Genomic DNA, 20,718 nt, shown 5'->3' with positions numbered 1-20,718 from the left:
GTAAATGCATACTGCTATCGTACCTCGAAAACTGACAAGGAAAAAGGCATCTGAATATCTTCACCATTTGTGATCACCGTTCTTACATCTGTACCATCCAAGTTAGCTGTACCAATTCTGTGAAGCTTGGCATCAATCCAATAGAGGCGCTCATCTACATAATCTGAAAAGCCAAGTATTTGTGACATTTCAATTAAACTGGAATAATTATACCAATGCAATCATACATGTTTGAACCTTATTCACAATAAAAGAATTACACGATTTCTTTACATAATCTTCTGTCTATATATAAAACTTTTTAAAAAATCCTTTTGGTGGCTGTGTGTGTAGGACTTCTGTCTGTTTTTAAAAAAAATTTAAAAATCCTTTTGGTGGCTGTATGTATAGACTTTGATCTGCATTTATTCAACATTTTTAACAAATCCTTCTGGTGGCTGCATGTGTAGGACTTCTATCTGCATATATTAAAAAAATCCTTTCAGTAGCTGTATGTGTAAGACTTCTATCTGCATATATTTAAAATTGTTTAAAAAATCCTTTTGGTGGCTGTATGTGTAGGACTTCTAGCTGCATATATTCTCATGTTTCTTTGTCCATTCCAAGTCTTTCGTTAAAAACCAAAAACATGCAAAAAATCCAAATATGCTTAAAAAATGATGATACAAAATCAATGTAATATGTAAAGTATGACAACAAAAGCAAGAAAGGCCACAGATTGACTCTTACCAATTGTAAGTCCATTTGGCCATTCAATTATGTCTGATCCTTCTTTCTTAACAACAAGTTCCTGTCTACCCTGACCATCCATGCCACATCGTTCAATTTTTGGCTTTATTCCCCAGTCACTCCAGTACATATATCTGTAATATTTTAAAACCCTTTCACATAATTCTATGCCTTCCAGCTACTGTTCACAATTTTTTTTATATATACACAGTACAGTAAGCAACCTCCAATACACACATTGATTTGACATAATTATAATAGCTGTAGGGGTCATCCATTTAGTATGTACACAAAAATCTGGCAAAGCTTGAGCCCTCCCCTCTCCCTGTACACATGCTTACTTTTTTACACACCACCCCCGCACATGTACTCTTGACCACCCCCCACCCCCAATTCTATAGAACAGCCTATATTTAATCCACGCAGAAATTATCAAGGATTAATAATTTTAATGTGTTTAATAAAGCAGATAGTCCACCAATGTTCAATGTCTGCCTGCATCAAAGAAATAAGCTGTGTAACTTTAAAAAGTCTGTCTAGTGTCCACTAAAATTCAAACACTAACTGAACCCAGTCGAACAGGTTACGTAAAAGAAAAATTATTATCGAGGTTTCTCCCCCCCATTTCCTATGCATATATACATTTTCAGTAGACCCCCCCACCATATGCAAGTGAATGCATTTGGGTTAACCCCTCTTCCCCCTCCATACTAAATGGACAGTCCCATACCTGCTCTGACACACAGGTAAGTTCTGTTTACCTGACAATGTCAAAAATCTGTATACCTCACTGAAAGCCTTTAACATTTGCATAAAAAAAGAAGAAAAAAAAAGGTGTATACCCACTACAGACCAAAAAGGTAACTGTCAAAGTTAACAATAACTGCTACTGTCAATGTCTGGCCATGTACATAAAAACATGCCTACCAAACATCATTAGTGAAATTAAAGTGGTTTTAGCTTAATAATGCAAACAAGTCTTTCTTGTCACAAGGTTCCAAAAATGTGTACAAAAAAAATGGTTTTAAAAAAGTCGTAATAACCTCAGTATCTAATCTGGTTTTCAACTACCTGTGCACACAAAAATGCCTTCAAAAAAATGTCACATCTACACTGCACGTTTTCTGTGCAATCAAGCTGCTCATGAGGACAGACATATATACATGCCAAACCCCCAAGAGATATAAGCATAATTATTGCTATTACAAGTGGCAAAAAAGCGTAATCTGGGTGTAAAAAGTGTAATCTATATATTACTTGCCAGAATTACAGCTTGTATGAAAAAGATGCATTTTTACTACAGCCTGGTTTTGTTGCTGGTCAAATATCTTATCACACATGGCAAAATCCAGATGGATTAGAACCTGAATACAAACACAAAATATACTATATCCAGCACTCACTTCAACTAGTCAACATGTGTAATTTTCACTGAATGATCATGAACTGGAATTGCAATTATCATAGTCAAGTGCTCCAAGTTCTGTATCACACTGCTCTCATATTCTTCTTTCAAAGTTTGTACAGCAGTGTTGATTTGAGCTTTATCTGACCAGACATGTTTTGAAGCTTGAAACAATTCATCTGCGCTAATGTTTTCTGTCATATAACATCCACAACTCGCACCGTAAAGCTTTCCTCTCAACATATGACACCATTTTCTTTAAGAATACAGACTGGTTTGCTAACTTGCCAGCTTTTCAATAAAATTAATCTGTTCAACACAGTTCACTTTTGAAGAAACCCCGTGTTCTCTTGGAAATGGGTCATATATACAGTTGCTATAAATAGCATTTAAGGAAAGTACTCGTACACTATTCTTATGCAGCAGTCACCTTTTTTTAAGAATATTCTCAAATTTATGAGTGGAATTAAACAGATGATAATATAAATGACAAAATCTTTTTATTGCTTCATTTTTATTTTTTAATGTAGCAAAAAACATAATTCATATAGTCAAGCTCAAAATGTAATTTGGTAAGAACAAAAGCAATGATTATGCCAAAAGCATAATGGCTGGCATGTATGCATATGCAAGGGCAGATGACCAAATTTAAAACCCTTGCATCAAAACACAGGGGTCATAAAGATGGCTTGTATATGTGCCATCATATAGTTCAGAAATTCATTTTTGTATATTTGAAAGTAGCATGTTTTTCAAAAAGGTATAAAGTCAAATATACTGTATGCTTTATGTATGCATGAACAATTCAACAGCTAGTATTTTACCATGACAATTCTTACCCATTCACTGGATCAAGTGCAATAGCCCGTGGGTCATCCAAACCAGTGGAAATTAGAGTTTTTTGCTTATTGCCATTATAGTCTGCAACACTAATTTTGTCCAAACCAGTATCAGTCCAGTAGATGTGATTGTACAACCAGTCCACAGCCAGACCATCTGGGGCCTTAATACCATCATGGATGATTGCGTCTTTTCTGACAAATGTACCATTAGGTGTAATGGCTACCCTGCAATGCAAAATGTTATTTTCATTTACAGTTCATTCATATCAACAAATACACAGTCTGACATTATCATTAAACATCTCGTAACCATATTGTTTTCAAGTTCCAATCAGTATAATAAACTGTAGCTCCCACCATCCTTTCTTGTTAAACTAAATGTGCCCAGGGCAATCGATATGCCCAAGTTGAATATTGTACTAATTATGTGCTAAATGTAAACTAATGTAAGGCACACTTACTTCATTAATACTATTTCTTGTGTAAATCAGTACTATCCTAATATCAATGTAGTACGTAAGTACAAGTGCAAACTCGAAGAACTGGTTGAAAAGGAACCTAAGTTATCTCGTACTGCAAAATACTCTGTGTAATGCAAACCTCATGATCACTTCTGTTGCACTGTCTGTATAAAACAAATAATTATTCTTGAAGTCATAATCCAAGGCAATGCAGTTCTCTGTTTCTTCAACTAATGTCTCCATGATGCCAGAATCTACTCGCAATCTCCGAATATCCCTTCTGTTGGCAAATATAAGCCAGGGCAATTCACCTGCAGAAATAATGCAAGAGTTATAGAAAAAAAATGGCTATTTTTGAACATTAACATGTGAAAATGACAAAGGAGGCTTTTATCAGCATATTGTATTGAACATATTGGATTGTGCAGTTTTGTTTATCTGTGAATGCAGTTCTTCCATTAATGCATGTAAACAGCGTGTATCCCAAAAACCTGATCAAAATACTTCTGGTTGAACCAGACAACTTTACTATCACAAAACTAGTTGCACTAAACAACACAAGTGTTAGATAATATAGTTTATCTCAAGGTTGAAGCTATTTAGTGCTGAGCAATTTGAAACAAGTAGTAAATAAATACTTAAACAATATTACTAAAGCAATTAACTATAATTGTAAACAACTTTATGTACTCTTATAATCTTTACAATAATATACTATTACTCACTGCAGCTCCTTAACTCAATTCTTCTCTTAACTTTTTTAAAATAAAAAACTTGTACATACAAAAACATAAAAACCACTGCAATGTTTAAGGTGATGAAGGAAAAAGACTAAAGTTATTTACCATTAACCCGACAGTGGTAATGTTTTTCCAATGTGTATCCCTCATAGCATGAACATTTGTAGCTGCCCTTTGTGTTCTGACAGATTTGGGAACAGACTCTGTGATCCAATGAGCACTCGTCAATGTCTGAAAGTTTTAAAAATCAAAACACCTTTGTACAAGCTAAATCTCCCAAAGTACAAACATTTCAACTAATATAGGAGGTCCTTTAAAAGCAAATCAAGTTTTGCAACATAAATTGAGAAAAACTAATAAAAGAATTGCACAGAATGCTGCCTTGTATACCTAGCAAAATCACTGGAATGTTAAAAGTAGTTCACTGTCACCTTCTCTAGATTAAGACACAAATTTCATGACTGTACATGCAACAGTATCCGAGACACTACAAAAGTCTAACACTGCTAACAACATTGATGTTGCTATAAAAAAGTTATACCCATGTCTTGCTCATGTTTTGCTGGTGAAGCAAACATTTTATGGTGAGAAAGTTCTGATGTACTTATCTCTGGATAAATACAACTCATGTTTTTATTCTTATAAGTTTGTTGAGCTGACATACTACAAATAAAATTGATAGGAGTTGGTTGGTTGGTTGATTGTGGATTTTAAGAGCACCAGCACTGTAAGGTTATAAAATGCCATGAAACGTTATACGATAAATAATTACATACCAAGAAGAAATAAAAGTACAAAAATACAATATGATGGTGAAAATATATAAAGGTTACCAATCAACAGGGGATGTAAATGTTTGTAACAGGCAACTAAATAGCAAAAGATAAATTACGGGGATTAACAGTACACATTTTGGTTTAAAATAATCAAAGAAAACAAGGTTGCACACAAGCTATTTTGTAGAGAAAATGTTAACTTCCTTCACAAAATGTACAATTCAATGTGCCGAAAAATTTATAATGACCACATGTAGGAAGGTGACTGAAACAATCACAAAAACCTTCAGAGTAAAGAGTTAATTGTTAGAAATGCACTCAGGTGGGTCTTTGCTCGTCAGTATGCAGTTGAGGGTATGATCAATTCTAATTCTTGCAATGATTATCTCGTCCCAATGGACAGTTCTAATGGATACATGGAAAAAAGGCCAATTTTTGTAAATTTTTAATCATTTTGGTTAAATCAATGAAACAAATTTAAAAATTTGGAGTCATGTGAAGTGAAACAAATAATCTACAACGAAAACATCTTTGATGTACTTGCCATTGTTAAGCAATGGGGACACCATGCCTACCTTTGCAAATTTCCGTTCCATTGGCCTTATCAAATCCTGCACGACACTCACATCTGTAGCTGCCATTGAACTGGTTGCGACAAATTCCATGCTCCAGGCAAATATTGGGGGATTTCTCACATGGGTTTCCTTCTATATATAAAGAAAGATGAGGGTAAACATTTTTAAAAGACAAAAATATGCAGGGCAATTGAAATGAATTATTTAATTCACTTGCCTGCAGCACAGTTCCTTAATGTTAAACCAGACAAGGTTATTCTGAAACCCAGCTAGGTAACAATATTCCATGTGCCCTGTGACCATCATGATAAAATGCCTTGGGACAATTGCAAATTTACTGGATATAAAATCAAAATGACCACATTTAAAACACTCAATGAAATTAATAATGAAAGCAACAAAGTTTTTTAAAAAAAAGCATGGCTTAAAGTTTACAAGTCTCCTTTTGTTAAGCCCAACCTTTATTTATAAAAGTAAAACTATTCAACACTGAGTAAGTCTAGGGTGGAGATTAATCTAGGATGTGGATGTACACATGGAGCCAAACTGACAACAAAATAATTATTTGAGCTTCCAAAGACACATTCCACAAAAATGCAAGATCATGTGCTTTGGAAATGGTTTTGGACAGGGAGTGGAACCACTGAAAACAGTCACAAGGTTTAAAGGGATCATCTACCATGTATGTGAACAATTTTGCATGGTAACATTTTTCTGCGACTTCTGCATCTGGGTTGGAGGTTAGACAAATCTAATTTTTCAGAAAGGTCAGTCAATAAAGATTTAAAGTAACTTTTACTAGCATGACCAAGTGGTCCAAACAAAATTTCCAATTCCTAAATAAGTAGACAAATTTCTTAAAACAGGAAAATGCTAAACATATAAATTTTCCCCACATAATGCATTATATTTTTCTAATGCTGTGAAACACATTAATGTTAGAGGCAAGATGTGTTTCAAAAAGCCATAATGCTGGCTAACAACACCTATTCAACGAAAACCTGGTGCAGTTGATTATCGTTGTTCCCCATGCGTTGTTTTCTGGCTCCAAACAGTATTTAGACAACAAGGGTTCACATTCAAGAACATCACTGTAAGCTGATTAAAATGCACATCAATGGCTACAAGACAACAAATTAACAGATAACATTATTTAACCATACCAAGTTCTAAAGGTATTAATCACCGTCTTTCATAACAGGCAAATGAATTAGGTTCTACTCGTTAACTTGGCAAAACAACACACAATGAACTATAAACTACAACCAACATGGAACACAGTTTGTTCAACTTGCACTTACACAAGAAACAACTTAAACATAAGCACAAAACTATTTTGATCATAAACAACTGACAAACACAAAGAAAAGAAAATCTCCACACAGTTAATGGATTGTGTTTAGGTTCTAAATGTACATTTTCTCTTGGCCAAAAACACAGCTACAACCTTGGTCATGTTCTTGTGTTATTACTTGTGCAATACAAATATACTAATGTAAAATGATAAATTATATAAAATATTTTCATGTGAGCTAAGTGCTATTTCCAGAAAGCCAACAAATAAGAGATGCACTGGCTAAGCACAAAAAAAAACAAGCAGGAAAGAAAAATCCTGAGATAATTTTATACCTGACACATCAGATGCTTAAAACAAAAAAAAAATGCATTTAAAGGTGAGGCAAAATGGCACAGCACTTGCCAGACAGAAGATTCAATTCCATTAATACATGAGTCATCAGTAATGAAAGAGCAATTACTGCCAATACAAAATGGAAAATGCAATACATGTTTAATGAAATCAAAAATCTAATTATTGTAAATAAAAGTTCTTAGAAAAAGTTTTTCAACACTGCTTTAATATTAATTTTCACAAAAAAATTGCACTTTTCAAGACTGTTCTTTTATTCCTTCTCTTTCACACATTTGAAAAGTTATACTTTCTTGGATCCTGTGGAGACTGCTTGAAAATCAAAATTTTGTATGGAACAAGTAAACAAACAATGGAATATTAAAGATTATTAATTTAAGAAGCATAAAATAAAAAAAAGACTTTATTCTAAGTGGTATTAACAAGCTTTAATCTACTGCACTTTAAAAAATTTAATCTGATAATCAGATACAGCTTTCACGATGAAAGTAGGGAGTCCATAAATATACAGCAAATGTTCTCCGAAAAATCAAAAGCATAGTTGAACATGAGGAATTTTTTTATTTTTTTTTTACAAATTGCCGTAAACTTACTTTTACACAAATCAGCATCTTCATCGATAGCATTATGACAATCAACAACTCCATTACAAATTCTATCCCTGCTTATACAGTGAGTGCCAAGGCCAAGGCTGCAGTCAAAGTCATCAATGGAACACTTTTGTGGTACAGCTATAAAATTAAAACCATGATGAAATATTTTATTTTCATGAATGCACTGGGTAAATATATTAAAAATTTAAATCACTGATAAAATAAGGAGAGACAAAAAAGAAAACAAATATTTTACATACGACATTTTATGAGTATATTTAACATTCAAAGAAAACAGCTCTAGACAAGCATATCTGCCTATTTTATTCATACAATTCAACATAACATTTAAATTACGTAATTTGACCAAAGTGGTCGCCAAGAAGCTTGTGCTGTAAGTAAAATCATGTTCTCTGAAACCATTTTTTATTAATATCAAGTACGTTATTGCTTTAAAAAAATCCCTGTCATCTGTGTACCTTTGAAATAGAAGTACTTGATCATTTTGAAATTACACACTCAAATAAGACCCATATAATCAACACACTGATTCTTTGTAACAAATCCTTTTGATGAGATTCAAGGCACAATCAACATCCTGATTTACATTAAGACTTTATGCAGTATTCGCAAAAAACATTTTTTTAGTTTAAAAAATGCATCACATATATGCAAACACAGACATAATAAAGATTACTTACAGCAGTTTTTTTCATCAGATCCATCAATGCAGTCTTCGTTGCCATCACATCTCATAACCTCGTGAATGCAATGGTGGTTCTCACATTTGAAATGATCTGCCCTGCATGTGTAGACACCTAGAAAAAAAAGGAATACTTGTGGCTCAGTTCAGGATTTAAAACTATGGCTAATATATCAAGTGGACAAAATAATACACACCTGGTCTGGAATTAAGAAATTATTTTAATTTGAATCTGAACTCCAGCTGCATTAAATCTAATAAAAAAAAACTATTATCAGCTAATAAAAAAATATAAAACTAAAGTTCCTCTCAGGCTACAGAGTATCATCTACATGCCTGCAATGGGGAAAACATTTTTTGAATAAAAAAATTATGGTAATGAGTAGGAAAGAATCGATATAGCAGGAATTTTCTAAATATAGCAGAATTATCGTTGTTGCTGTGGGGGTTTAATGCCATTTTTTCAGCACAAGATAGGCTATACATGGCGGCCAGTATAAATGGTGGAGGAAGAACCCGGTAAAACCCCAGAAAGAACCACCGACCCACAAGAAGCTACTGGCAAACTTTCTCATATAGCTACATTGGATGAACCTGAGACTCGAACAGCAGAGAATTAAGAAGATAAAAGCAATATTTTAAAAAAAAAGCACAATTTGAAAATCAAGGGTTTTCAGCTACAACTTTTGGAAAATTATGTGCAACTCCTGCAATCACACATCAATGAATAGACCCTTATTTAAAAAAAAAAACAAAAAAACACCCTTAAATATGAATAGAGGTACAGGAGTGCTAATTTCAAATACAATTCGTCAAAAAATTATATTTGTATTTTTTGAGCTTTGGCAACTATAAGACTGAAGTTATTCAAGGACTTTCATAAATTATAATTGAAATTAGCACAAATGTTAAACTTTTATTTTTACAGCACTATAAAATTATTGATTTATCGACCAAACCACAGAATAGTGTACTGTAATTGACTATAAAATAGATTTGTATGCCTTGGTCATTGTATCTTTCTTACACAATACTGTAAAATCATTTGTGATATCACAAGGTGTTGTTACCTGTTAAATATCTGAAAATTAATGATTTGGGTATATTAGTATCAGTAACACATTAGTCATGAGATAAATGTGACTGAACAGGCAATATATTTTAACTTACAGTCATTATCTTCATCTGAACCATCTTCACAGTCTTTCTCGCCATCACATTTCCAAGACCTGTGGATGCATTCTTTTGTCACTTTGCAACTAAAGTGTGTGGATGGACAGGTATCGACATTAGTGCTAGGGCTACAGTACAGTTCATCACTATGGTCTGGACAATCAAAATCTCCATCACATTTCCATGTGCTAGCAATGCATTTAGTACTATTTCTACATCCAAATTCCTCCTCCTTGCAAAGTTTGTTTGCTGTAACAAAGAAAGTAAACATTAAAGGACCAAAACAAAATTCACAATTTACCAAGAACTGATTCACCAACTTCAAATGTTACTGGTTTATTAGTGTGAAATAAATTATCTGATGATATTTTACATGTTAGTAAGTTATACTGTTTACAGATAAATGACAAGATTTCCATTTTTTTTTAAAAACCATAAACAATTATCTCCACTAGTGGCAATAATACAAATATGGTCTATGTAAAATTGTAATAATGAACTAAAACAGCTGTATATTGATCCCTTTACTTTGAAAATTAAACCTCATTTTATGGGATCATGATTACTGGATGCCTCTTAGAATCACGCAAGAAGCATGAAGTGCCAGGCTGAACTGGTCATTTATGAAAGAATGATATGTGGTTTAGATGAGCTTGAGTCCCTTGACAACAACCAAATTTTTTGCTGTACACACATGGTAGTTAAAATCTTGACTGTTATGATATTCTGGGGTATAGAAAAAAGAAAAAGAGAAATGTTTAATGATGAAGATAAAAACTTACGACAATGTTCCTCATCTGAATTATCTCCACAGTCATTGTCTCCATCACAGTGCCACCTGTTGTTAATACAGCGACCATTGTGGCATTTGAACTCGTCGGCGCTGCAAGTAGTGGCTTCTCCTAAAATGTAAACAACATTCAAGTATTTTCCCGTTTTATCACAAACAAAATGCACTCAGCATGGTAAAGAATTTCCCTCATTTTTTGAAAGAGAAAAACTAAGATTTCTAAAACTGACTTTTTTATTTTTTATACATTTTACAGAATGTTAACATTTTTACAATTTATATTTTATTTTGCTCTTTGTGTTTACATTTTTTGAAAGGGTTTATTTGTCCAAATTTTTTGCTATTCATTTTTCATTTTTTTAAACAGGGAACTAAAATGAGCAAAAAGCTCTAGCATTCCAGAATGTTTAGTCAGGGTCTGTGATGCAGAACTTAAGCTGCTGTGTGGAAACCATATTTCTTCTTCCAGTCAGTGACTTTTGACCTGATGGCCCCTAAATCAACAGGCTACGTCCTCAGAACTCAAGACTGAAATTTAATGAACTGGATACTTCACTCCAGGCTCTTGTAACTAATTACATTCTTAGTTTTAAGTCAATGGGCATTTTATTTGCAAATACCACAAAACAAAATTTGTCAATGCCAGACTGACTCATAATCATCCAAGACGTAATTGACGCCTTTACAGAATGCAGTTAAACTCTTTAGTAACCAGGATTATTTCTGGATGCATTTGATTTTCTAAGTGATTATCCTTACAATTATCAAGTATTATCATTTCAAATGTGCATATACATCTAGAACTTATCCCGAAGAACTGAATTTATATTTATTGAAAGCACCGTAATGAATACACCAATTTATACTTATGGCAGGAGCAATTCATTTGCAGATTTAGACAAATCTGCATAATTGTAATTCCTTAAAATCTTGATATGTTTTAGTAAATATCCAATTGCTCCTCTCTTATCAAGAGTTCTCCTTCCTTACCCTAGGCACAAGGCATCCACAAGTTTGGTATAGGTTGCTGGTGTGAAACTGATAATATTATGCTAAAAGAAAACAGGTAACATATGGACAGACTAATGGGCAGAATCATAATCAGAGCTTTCCTTATCAGCCGAGAGTCGGATAATTTACCTGACTACGTTTAATTTACACCCAGCCACTTTAAGAAAAAAAGTATTCCCACTGGGGAAGTCCCCCAAATCCCACCCACCTTACTTTGGCAACTCACCCTCCAACTTTAAATCCAATGAAAGGTCCTTATAATGTACACTCCACAATTTGCACAGCATATACAAAGTGCAAGGTAACTAAAGGCAACATATAATGAAGTTGGAGTAATGAAGAAAGAGTGATAAAATGACAATTTACTCACCACAGCCTAATTCATCCTGCCCATTGGGGCAATCATCCGTGTGATCACAATGCCATAACTGGGGAATACAGGTCTGTCCTCCACATGAGAACTCATCAGGTTTGCATGTCTTAGAGGCTGTTGTGAAAATACAAACCAAATTTAAAAACTGGGTTCTACACACACTGTCATTTTAACATGTGGACTTTACTTCAGCTGTCAAGGCCTGAGATTCAGGAGTACACATTTCCAAATTTCCTCTTCACAGAACACTCAGGCATTGGGGATTAAAATAAAGTCATATCTTAAATTCTCCCGACTAGAACACTGCCTTATCTCTAAGAATGTTTTAAGTATTTCCTCAAAACTAAGGACTCCTCTTCATTTTCAAGCATAAATTGTTTCCATGTGTTCAATTTTAAAATGCAAAGGGTGAATTCTTCATTCTTTCATGTATCCCTACATCCTGATATTGTCTAAAGTAACAGAAGCAACAATGTATAAAATTTCAATGTGAGGAGAAATTTAATAAGACCGGGCCCAAATAAAGAACTTTTCCACAATGCTTCACATATCTAAATGCTGAGTGGTACTTTGCAATGTCATCTGCAGTCTGAACATATTCAATCATTTGCTACTATTGAATAAATACTGGTATAGCAATTTTTCTACTAGTTTCAAAATGAGACACTGGAAATGGGGATAAGGCCTAAAAAAAAATAAAAAAAAGAAAAAAAAAGAAAAATCCCCATGGCCACTGGCTGAAAAAATATTAATCATATTACTGTTCAGTAAATACTGACTGGTAGTCGAAAAATATTAAATCATTTGCAACTGTGGTGTAAATACTGGCCACTGGTTCTTCTGATTACAAATATTTATAGAAAACGTCAAAGAAAGTCATACCTGTTTTGAAACATCTTAATTAGCTAACAGATTTTTGCAAGTCATCACACAGAAGTAAACTTGACCACCTCTTCACAACTATTTTCAGTTTCAATTATCAGATACTGGGTCTGGCTGAATAATATATTTTCAACAATACATGAAATGTGTGCTTACCGCATCTCTTTTCATCTTCATCAGAATGGTCATCACAATCAAACTCTCCATCACACTGCCATCTTTGTGGAATGCATTTTGTATCATTACATTGGACTTCATCTGAGGAACACGTTTTAGGTGCTAAAAATAAAATTACATTTCTTAAAAAGAAGACAATTTTAGCCAGTGAAGAAAACCACTGATTGAGGTAACAGTTTGTTCTAGAACAGAAATTAAGAAATATCCACTGCCCATTTTGAAACAGAATATAATCACCAATTACACATGTGGATGCTTCAAAGAAGTTCTTAGGAGTTTCCAACAGTCATGTCCAGTCCTTCCTATTGAAATTTTTCCACTAAAAAGACATTTGTTACTACTTTCAACTGCACAGCCATTGTCCAGAAAAGGTCAGTATCAGGGTTAGGTATTGAATTGAAAATCTTGTTATGACGTACTGCAATATTGACGGAAACATTGCATATTATTGCTGTAAACGGAATTAAGATAAAACAGTTACAGGTTCTTATTCTGTAGAAATTAAATGATCGCAACCATTTAAAAAATAAATAAAATTAGTTCTAACAAGAAGCGGTACATTACAAGACATTTACCTGGTTGTTTGTTTTGTTGCTTTACAGCACAGCAACACAAGTAGGCTATTTAGTACATTGGCAAATGGAGTAAAAAGCCTTGCCCAAGGACATACCACAACAGCTTAACCAGGTTGGTCCGATGGAAGATTTGAACCTGCACCTTTTTGGTCACAAGAATGGCACACTAACAATATGCCAATGCAAACCTGTCCTGGTTGGTACTTGGTCTGGATAAGCCAGACAAAGCAATTTCTATTATTAGTTGTTTGAGCAACACTATTAATCTTTACATAATTTGCTCAGAATTCATAATGGTAATCATGCTGAATTGTACATAGTTGTATACTCAGCGGTCAAAGTGACCATCTGTTTTATTTTCCTGTTTTTTTCCATATAGAATACTCAAATACATGATATCCTCAAGCTCTTTGTGGTCATATTCAGTCATGCCTGACAAACTTTTTTAACCTGTCTTAAAGTTTAATCTTTGATCAGTGTCAACAAAATGCTTATTCATTCACATGAAATTAAAGGGAACTTCTCTGTGATGAAGATATATCTTTAAGGAATTATTTATGAACAATACACAAGCAATAAACACAACATTTTAACCAACTAACTTAAGTATGAGATACATCAAAGAGACCTCATTCTATGATAAGAGTGAAGTATTTGTCATGATGTGTCCTCACACCAATTTTTTATTCTTGACAGGATCGTATGCTAACAGCATGCCCAAAACCCACGTAGACATGAAGTGAACTGAAAAATTTACCAAAGCCAGTAAAATGTCAAGTGGATGTCAAAGTGACCATTTGTTCTACAAGTGTGGTACTAACAGAGATCAATGCCATCTAAGTTTCCCAATTCTACCATGAATGGTGCTCACAAAATTTATTTCAAACACAAAATGTAGTTAACTATCAAACACAAAATTTAACCCAAGTCAGTGAAGCATAACATATGGACAGTAGTGCCCAGTATTCAAATGCCGTGCTGTAGGCCAAACAGTCCTAAAGCAAATGCAAGATTTACAACCTCTGATTTCACTTTTTGCCCAAGAAATTTGCAAACAAATCAGGTTGAAATTTAACTAATGATTTCACTTAAAACAGCAAAATTCAAGTTTCTAATGCTTATATCATGCAACACACGATGAAAAAGATAAAGTCTATAGAAATGGGTTGGGTCTCCTTGGACCATCAGGGCAAACTTTCTAATTTGTCATCACTGTGTTGTTTCGATTCATTTGCAAAGACCACCATTATGAACTTCAATACATCATATGCTTTAGACCCAAGGACAATTCATCGTTCTATCCTTTCAGTTATTGAAAAACCAGTAGGACCTGAGCAATTTAAGATTTTAATGTGAGGAATCAAATGTTACTGATGTTGTGCATTGCACAATTAATTTTCCATTTTTTATCTGGATTTTGTGAAAGGAAATAACTGTTTCAATGGACACCCTTTGTTAAATGAACAAAAGCTGATTATCTAGGTAAAAGAATATACACAACTGTGATATAGTCAGGCACAGGTTTTAATCCCCACTGCAACAAATACAGAAATTGCAAACAGCTTAATAACTGCACCAACTCTGCTGATAATTAAATTGTTTAATGTGAAGTACGCGTATTTTAATAAATACATCCCTTCACCACATTTCACAATTCTGGAGAGGATTTTTTGCTGTCTTAAATACCATGATTTGTTAATGATTTTTTTTTAAAATAATGCCTAAAATTATTTCTTTTCACAACAATGTTTCCGTTTTTGATTGCTGAAAAGTTATTAGAAATTAAAAGATATAAACTGTTCATGGATTCTTAACATTTTTATTCTGTTTTTAATTTATTCAATTTGCAAAGTATTTTAACCAATAATCAAATTTTAAGCAGTTTGCCCCGAGTACAGTGAAAGGACTGCTATCTTTATGCAGTCTAACAAGTAGTAAACAAAGAAATGTGTAGTCATTGAGCATATATACAAGAGTTACTTTAATTCCATACATATACATTAGTTCAATTTTGTACCACAACCATCGCGCTATGGTGAACGTCATCTCCCCCCCCCCAATTATCAACCACCAAGCTTCGATACATCGTGTGATTGGCTGTCTTTTCTCAACTGATCCTATTTCAACCAATCAGAAGAAACTTCCCTAGTGCTTGATGACCCGAGTAAGGTCGCCAGGATTGTCTATAGTCCGTTTCAACCGGTATCGTTGCCAATTTGATGATGCAACTTAACTTTTAATGCCACACGAAATGTCAAATGAAGGTAAACTGTATACTTTTAGAAGGTCACAACTATATTGATAGTAAGATTTGAACATTCAATGAATACTTACGGCATTTTTTCTCATCGGAGTCATCGTGATCACCACAATCAACATCATCGTCACACTTCCAACTTAACGGAATGCAATTTAAACTTGTTTGACACTGAAATTGGTCCTGAGTACAAATATCGCCTGAAGAAAAAAAATATCTTAATTAACCAGCTACCGGTTTCACGTTGAATTATAATGACTTTAAGACCATGTAATATCAGGCATTAACATTAAAAACGGAGAAGAAAAAAAACAACAGTGTGTACCTGATCATTCCTACAAAATTATCAAATTCTACGCCTAGTTATTTTTCTTTGGTTTTCTGTACGTTATAACGTAGAAAAAATCAATTCATCGAACCTGTCATGAATTGCATCAGAATCCAAGCCTAGAAAATAAATATGCACGGAGTGCATGTCGGCCTCACCATCACAAAATACATGACAAGTAGTCAAGTTCACTTGACGTAAGAGGTGTCCATGTTTGCGGATTTAAACTAAAGCAAAATCAGGAAATGGTTACTTACAAACAAAAGCCCCTGAAAGTCCTCCACAAATGTTATAAATACAACATTATTTAAAATCATACAATATGTTCGGTAAAATATGATGAACGGGCAACGCCTATAGGCCTGTGTCTATGAAAATATAAAAGGTTACCGAATTTCTATGCCGATGTCATATTTATAATGGAATACACAACACACAGGCAGCTTATGCCTAAACATTTGTTTAAAAAAGCAACTACAAGCATTTTAAAACAAATCACTATAGACAAATGATTAACGTTCATTATGCATATCTGATGTGGTGGCTAACCTGACCACGTTGAAACATGAATCAAAGTCAAAATCTCCTATATACTCACATTTTACTAAGACGGACCCCAAAATAAGAATGGAAAAAACCAAGAGAATAAACAGCTGCATTTATATGTAATTCCGGTATCCTTTCTCGTCCAAAACGTATTATCTCTATGCGTGTTCAATCTCAAATTCTAAAATATAATGTCTAGCCTCAACTTTACCCACTACCGCCTTCGGTTGTTACGCAGCAACTGGTATGACTGGCGCGTATGTCGTGGTGCGACTGGAAACGGCAAAATATGCGGCTGTTCTATATATCGAACATACCTTTGGAAAGGTAGACGGTTGCTATATTTCTTTTTGATAGAGCCATTGAAGCTTTCTTTTTAAAAAGTCCTTTGTAAAATATGTTTATCTTAGATTTGGGAATTTTATGCAAACAAAATTAATTAAATTTTCACAACAATGTCGATAATTATTTTATCTTAACGACCGAGCGTCCGCTAGAACTAACTGACATAAACATTACAATAAGATTCTCCACAAACATCACGCCACTGTGCTATGGCGATATCGATATACACACATGCGAAAACTATTTATGAAAATTACTTTTAGACTGAATTTATTCTTATCTCAGTACTCGCATATTCTATATCAGTTGCACAAATAAACAATATTTTTTTAATGCATTAGAGAGTAAAATATAAAGGCAGAGAAACTAGAATACACGTTTCATTCATTATTTGCCCTACGCATGAATACACACCTTTGGTCTAAATTGTTATTCGGTTATTCATCCGCTGGGTGATTCAAGCTAAACAGTACTTAGCATCACATCCTGTAGGTATATATAATATGTAAGTAAAGAATTCATTTACCAGTAAACTACATTTACATACGGTAAGAATCCCGTTGAAAAATAGATGAGTAGTGGAAATTAAATTGACTATAGTAGAACTACTATTTCTATTTTTTTAAAAATTGTCTCATTATGCGCCCACTTGCTGGCTTTTTTTCTTTCTTTTTCTTATTACAAGTACGTTATCAGTAGGCCTACACGGGGTTCGTTGAGCATATACGTTGAGAGAAAACAAACAATAAATAATTTAAAAAAAAAACAAAACAACTATAAAACATCATGATCATGGGCAGAAGAAATGAAATGACTGAGGAACAGAGCAAACTTTAATAACAAACTATTGGAAGAAAGTTTATTTTGATAAGTTTATTCGCCACACATGTTATCACATTAACTTTACTGCACAAAATATGCTTCTAGGGGTAAAAGGACCGTACTGTGAGCGACGGCCTTGACAATATTTGACTGATTTTGTTTTTAATTCTTTTTTTCTTTCTGCGAAAACCTGGTACGGTCATGGCCATTTTGGGCGACCATCCTTGACATTAAGAAGCAAGTGTTTGTACAAAACAGCGTGACAATGAAAAATTGTTTGAAATAGCTACCACACGACTGATTCAGCCTTTAATTGAAACATTGCTTTGTTTTATATTGAGCGTTGGTGATTTCAGCGTTGATCCTTTCTCTATTACAAAGAGATATCTTTGTGGGATGGGATGGGTGGAAAATACTAAATTGTAAACTCAGTGGGTATGCCTGTGTTATTTCGGTTGACTGCATACAACATAGCAGTTAAAATAGTGTCCTTGACCCTTTGATTTCAGCATTAAAATCCAAAGCTACGCTACCAAAATAGTGGAGTAGCATTATCATCGGAAAATGAACTCCTAAACGTAATTTATTTGGTATTTGAAGGCACTACGTGTTTGATTAAATCTCTTCTTTTTCTTCATTTGATTACATAAAAGTCTCAAATCAAAGGAATATATTGTAGAGTCCACCAGAGTTAAGTAAAACCCGTAAATCAAAGGACTGAATTAACTGAGTCCTCTAAAGTAAATACAAGTCCTAAATCAAAGGACTAAATTAAATGAGTCCTCTAAAGTAAATACAAGTCCTAAATAAAAGTACTGAATTATATGATCAAACACAGACACTGTGATCTATATTAAAGAATCCATCTGAAACTTTCAAGAATTGTTCCAAATAGAAAGATTAGGAAAAAAATCAGTCTCTAAAACACCATGATTTTAAACGTGTACCTTTATCTTGCGCATATTTTTATAAAGGTAAAGGTTGCCTCAAGTCATATATCAACCAAGAAATAAACATTTTCTCATTACATATCTATGGAACAAATTAGCGCGTTTCAAATCCGCTCTACGATTTAATTTAATTTTTTTTTTGCTGATGGATTAAATGGATTTCTTTGCTCTGTTCTTTAATTACATATATTATCAAAATAAACGAGGTTTATAAATGCGCAAGACTATGGGACAGATTTTTTATGCTTATTTAATTATTTATCTCAGATCTCAGATTTATATATCATGTTCTTCTTCGCTTGCTCACATTGTTTTCAAGTATTGTTTTGTTTTCATTACTGATTTTTTTTATATAAAAAAAAAATTCCGCTTGTATCCAATACTTATAATTTGGGCTAAATAACAATTGTACTAATGTGCAAAATTAACTCCCAGCCCAAAAATTGACGGAAAATTGTTTATGACACCTAAATTCGTAAATTGTTATTGACATCTAAATCCGTAAAAAAAAATAGTTTTTAAATCTGAAATAGTATCTGATCGAACTATAATTAATTTGTGTATAATAAACCAGTGGGGGGGGTCAAAGTAGGTTCGTTCGAACCGCCGCCTCCTCCCCCTACACAAGCACGCGCGAGAAAGAGAGGAGTTTAAAAAGTATACTCTTACGTGAAGAACATAGAAAATTGTGGGAAACACATTTTCATTTTTAAAAAGTACACACACGTAGGAAGATTCATAGAACAGTCAGTCAATTGCTGGGGCTGTTTTTGTTTGATTTTTTATTATTATTATTATTTTTGTTTTGTTTTGTTGTTGTTTTGTTTTTGGTTGTGTTTTTTTTTTTGGGTGGTGGTTTGGGTTTTTTTTTTTTATATAACCCGGTATTGAAATATGTTGGCATACATTAGTTCTAATGGCATTTCTATAACCTATAAACTGAATAATAATAATAATAATAATAATAATAATCGGTGTGCATTTCATAGATAATTACGATAGTATTTTACTCGAAGACAAATTAGAAAGGTTTCGTGTCAATACATCTCCCATGTAAACGATAATCATATGTATCGCAATATAGTTCATGTATATAGTTCATATATATAGTTCATGTATATAGTTCATGTGGAGATTAAATTAACGGTATGAGCAAAATAAAACGACTGATGGTAATATAATGTTACATCTATCAACTGTTTGTTATACAAGAAAAATATGTATATACAAACACGGCGATTTTAGCAAAATATGTAAAGTTCTAAATAAAATTACTTGTAAGGATGAGATACAAAATCAGCAGCTCTGTTATTTTCTTCCCTTGTTAGAGAAAAAGTAATCAAATATTTAAGAATAAGACCAAACAATAAACCATATTGTGTAATCTTATTAGAAAAGCCATCAAGCTCAATGGGCCGACTGAAATAGCAAGCTATCAAGAGCGAAAGGACTTCCATGCTCAATGGGCCGACTGAAATAGCAAGCTATCAAGAGCGACAGGACTCCCGTGTTGAAAAGGGTCGAAAGTTTACAGCCCCTTATTGGAATTTAACACTGCAAAATTTAGTGCAGTTACCAATAATCTACACATACTCGTCCAACACGCCGCCTGTAGTGACCAACACCGTCAACTACTATCAAACAGATCACATTTTACCATCAACACGTCGTGTATGGTGAGCAAACTCCCACATATGATATGAACATGCCGTGTATAGTGACCAACACCCAGTCATCCACTCACCAACATCTCATATTGTACCGTCATCATTGTGTAGTGATTTGTGTATAAATCATATACCTCAGAACATGTTGAACGTGTCAACAAAATTGCATATATTGTACTGAATAAATTCAATCAAGACAACCAACTCATAGAATGAAGGCAACCAACTCATAGAAAAAACTAATAAAAGTTACATAACTAAAAGTCGTACAAAAATTCTGAAACTCTACCGGACTGTAGAGGAGTCTGAAAATAATCCGGAATTTTGTTTTAGACAATTTGGTCTACGCA

The 20,718-nt window shown here is 33.6% G+C and overlaps 1 protein-coding gene across 2 annotated transcripts in view; it reads right to left on the bottom strand.

Annotated features, from left to right (window-relative positions):
• LOC149808001 (low-density lipoprotein receptor-like) overlaps nt 1-16,843 on the bottom strand; it is a 28,547-nt gene extending 11,704 nt beyond the window's left edge. The window contains exons 1-14 of one of the 2 annotated variants that reach the window (XM_089972322.1): nt 16,637-16,843; nt 15,788-15,910; nt 12,858-12,980; nt 11,817-11,933; nt 10,428-10,547; nt 9,643-9,894; nt 8,471-8,587; nt 7,770-7,907; nt 5,529-5,660; nt 4,283-4,408; nt 3,577-3,748; nt 2,974-3,201; nt 730-863; nt 24-163 (exon numbers count right to left, since the gene is read on the bottom strand). In XM_089972322.1, the coding sequence (XP_089828448.1) occupies nt 24-163; nt 730-863; nt 2,974-3,201; nt 3,577-3,748; nt 4,283-4,408; nt 5,529-5,660; nt 7,770-7,907; nt 8,471-8,587; nt 9,643-9,894; nt 10,428-10,547; nt 11,817-11,933; nt 12,858-12,980; nt 15,788-15,910; nt 16,637-16,697 (1,983 nt within the window). In that variant the 5' untranslated portion in view covers nt 16,698-16,843. The remainder of the gene's footprint in view (nt 1-23; nt 164-729; nt 864-2,973; nt 3,202-3,576; nt 3,749-4,282; nt 4,409-5,528; nt 5,661-7,769; nt 7,908-8,470; nt 8,588-9,642; nt 9,895-10,427; nt 10,548-11,816; nt 11,934-12,857; nt 12,981-15,787; nt 15,911-16,636) is intronic. The other variant, XM_089972329.1, reaches the window with a different exon arrangement.
• Nucleotides 16,844-20,718: the final 3,875 nt, after the last annotated feature.

This window comes from Sinohyriopsis cumingii, chromosome 1 (genome assembly GCF_028554795.1).
Source record: "Sinohyriopsis cumingii isolate HCF-2022 chromosome 1, ASM2855479v2, whole genome shotgun sequence".
Lineage (NCBI taxonomy): Eukaryota > Metazoa > Mollusca > Bivalvia > Unionida > Unionidae > Sinohyriopsis > Sinohyriopsis cumingii.
Note: the sequence above shows the minus strand (reverse complement) of the source record. Positions and strands in the feature narration are given on the sequence as shown.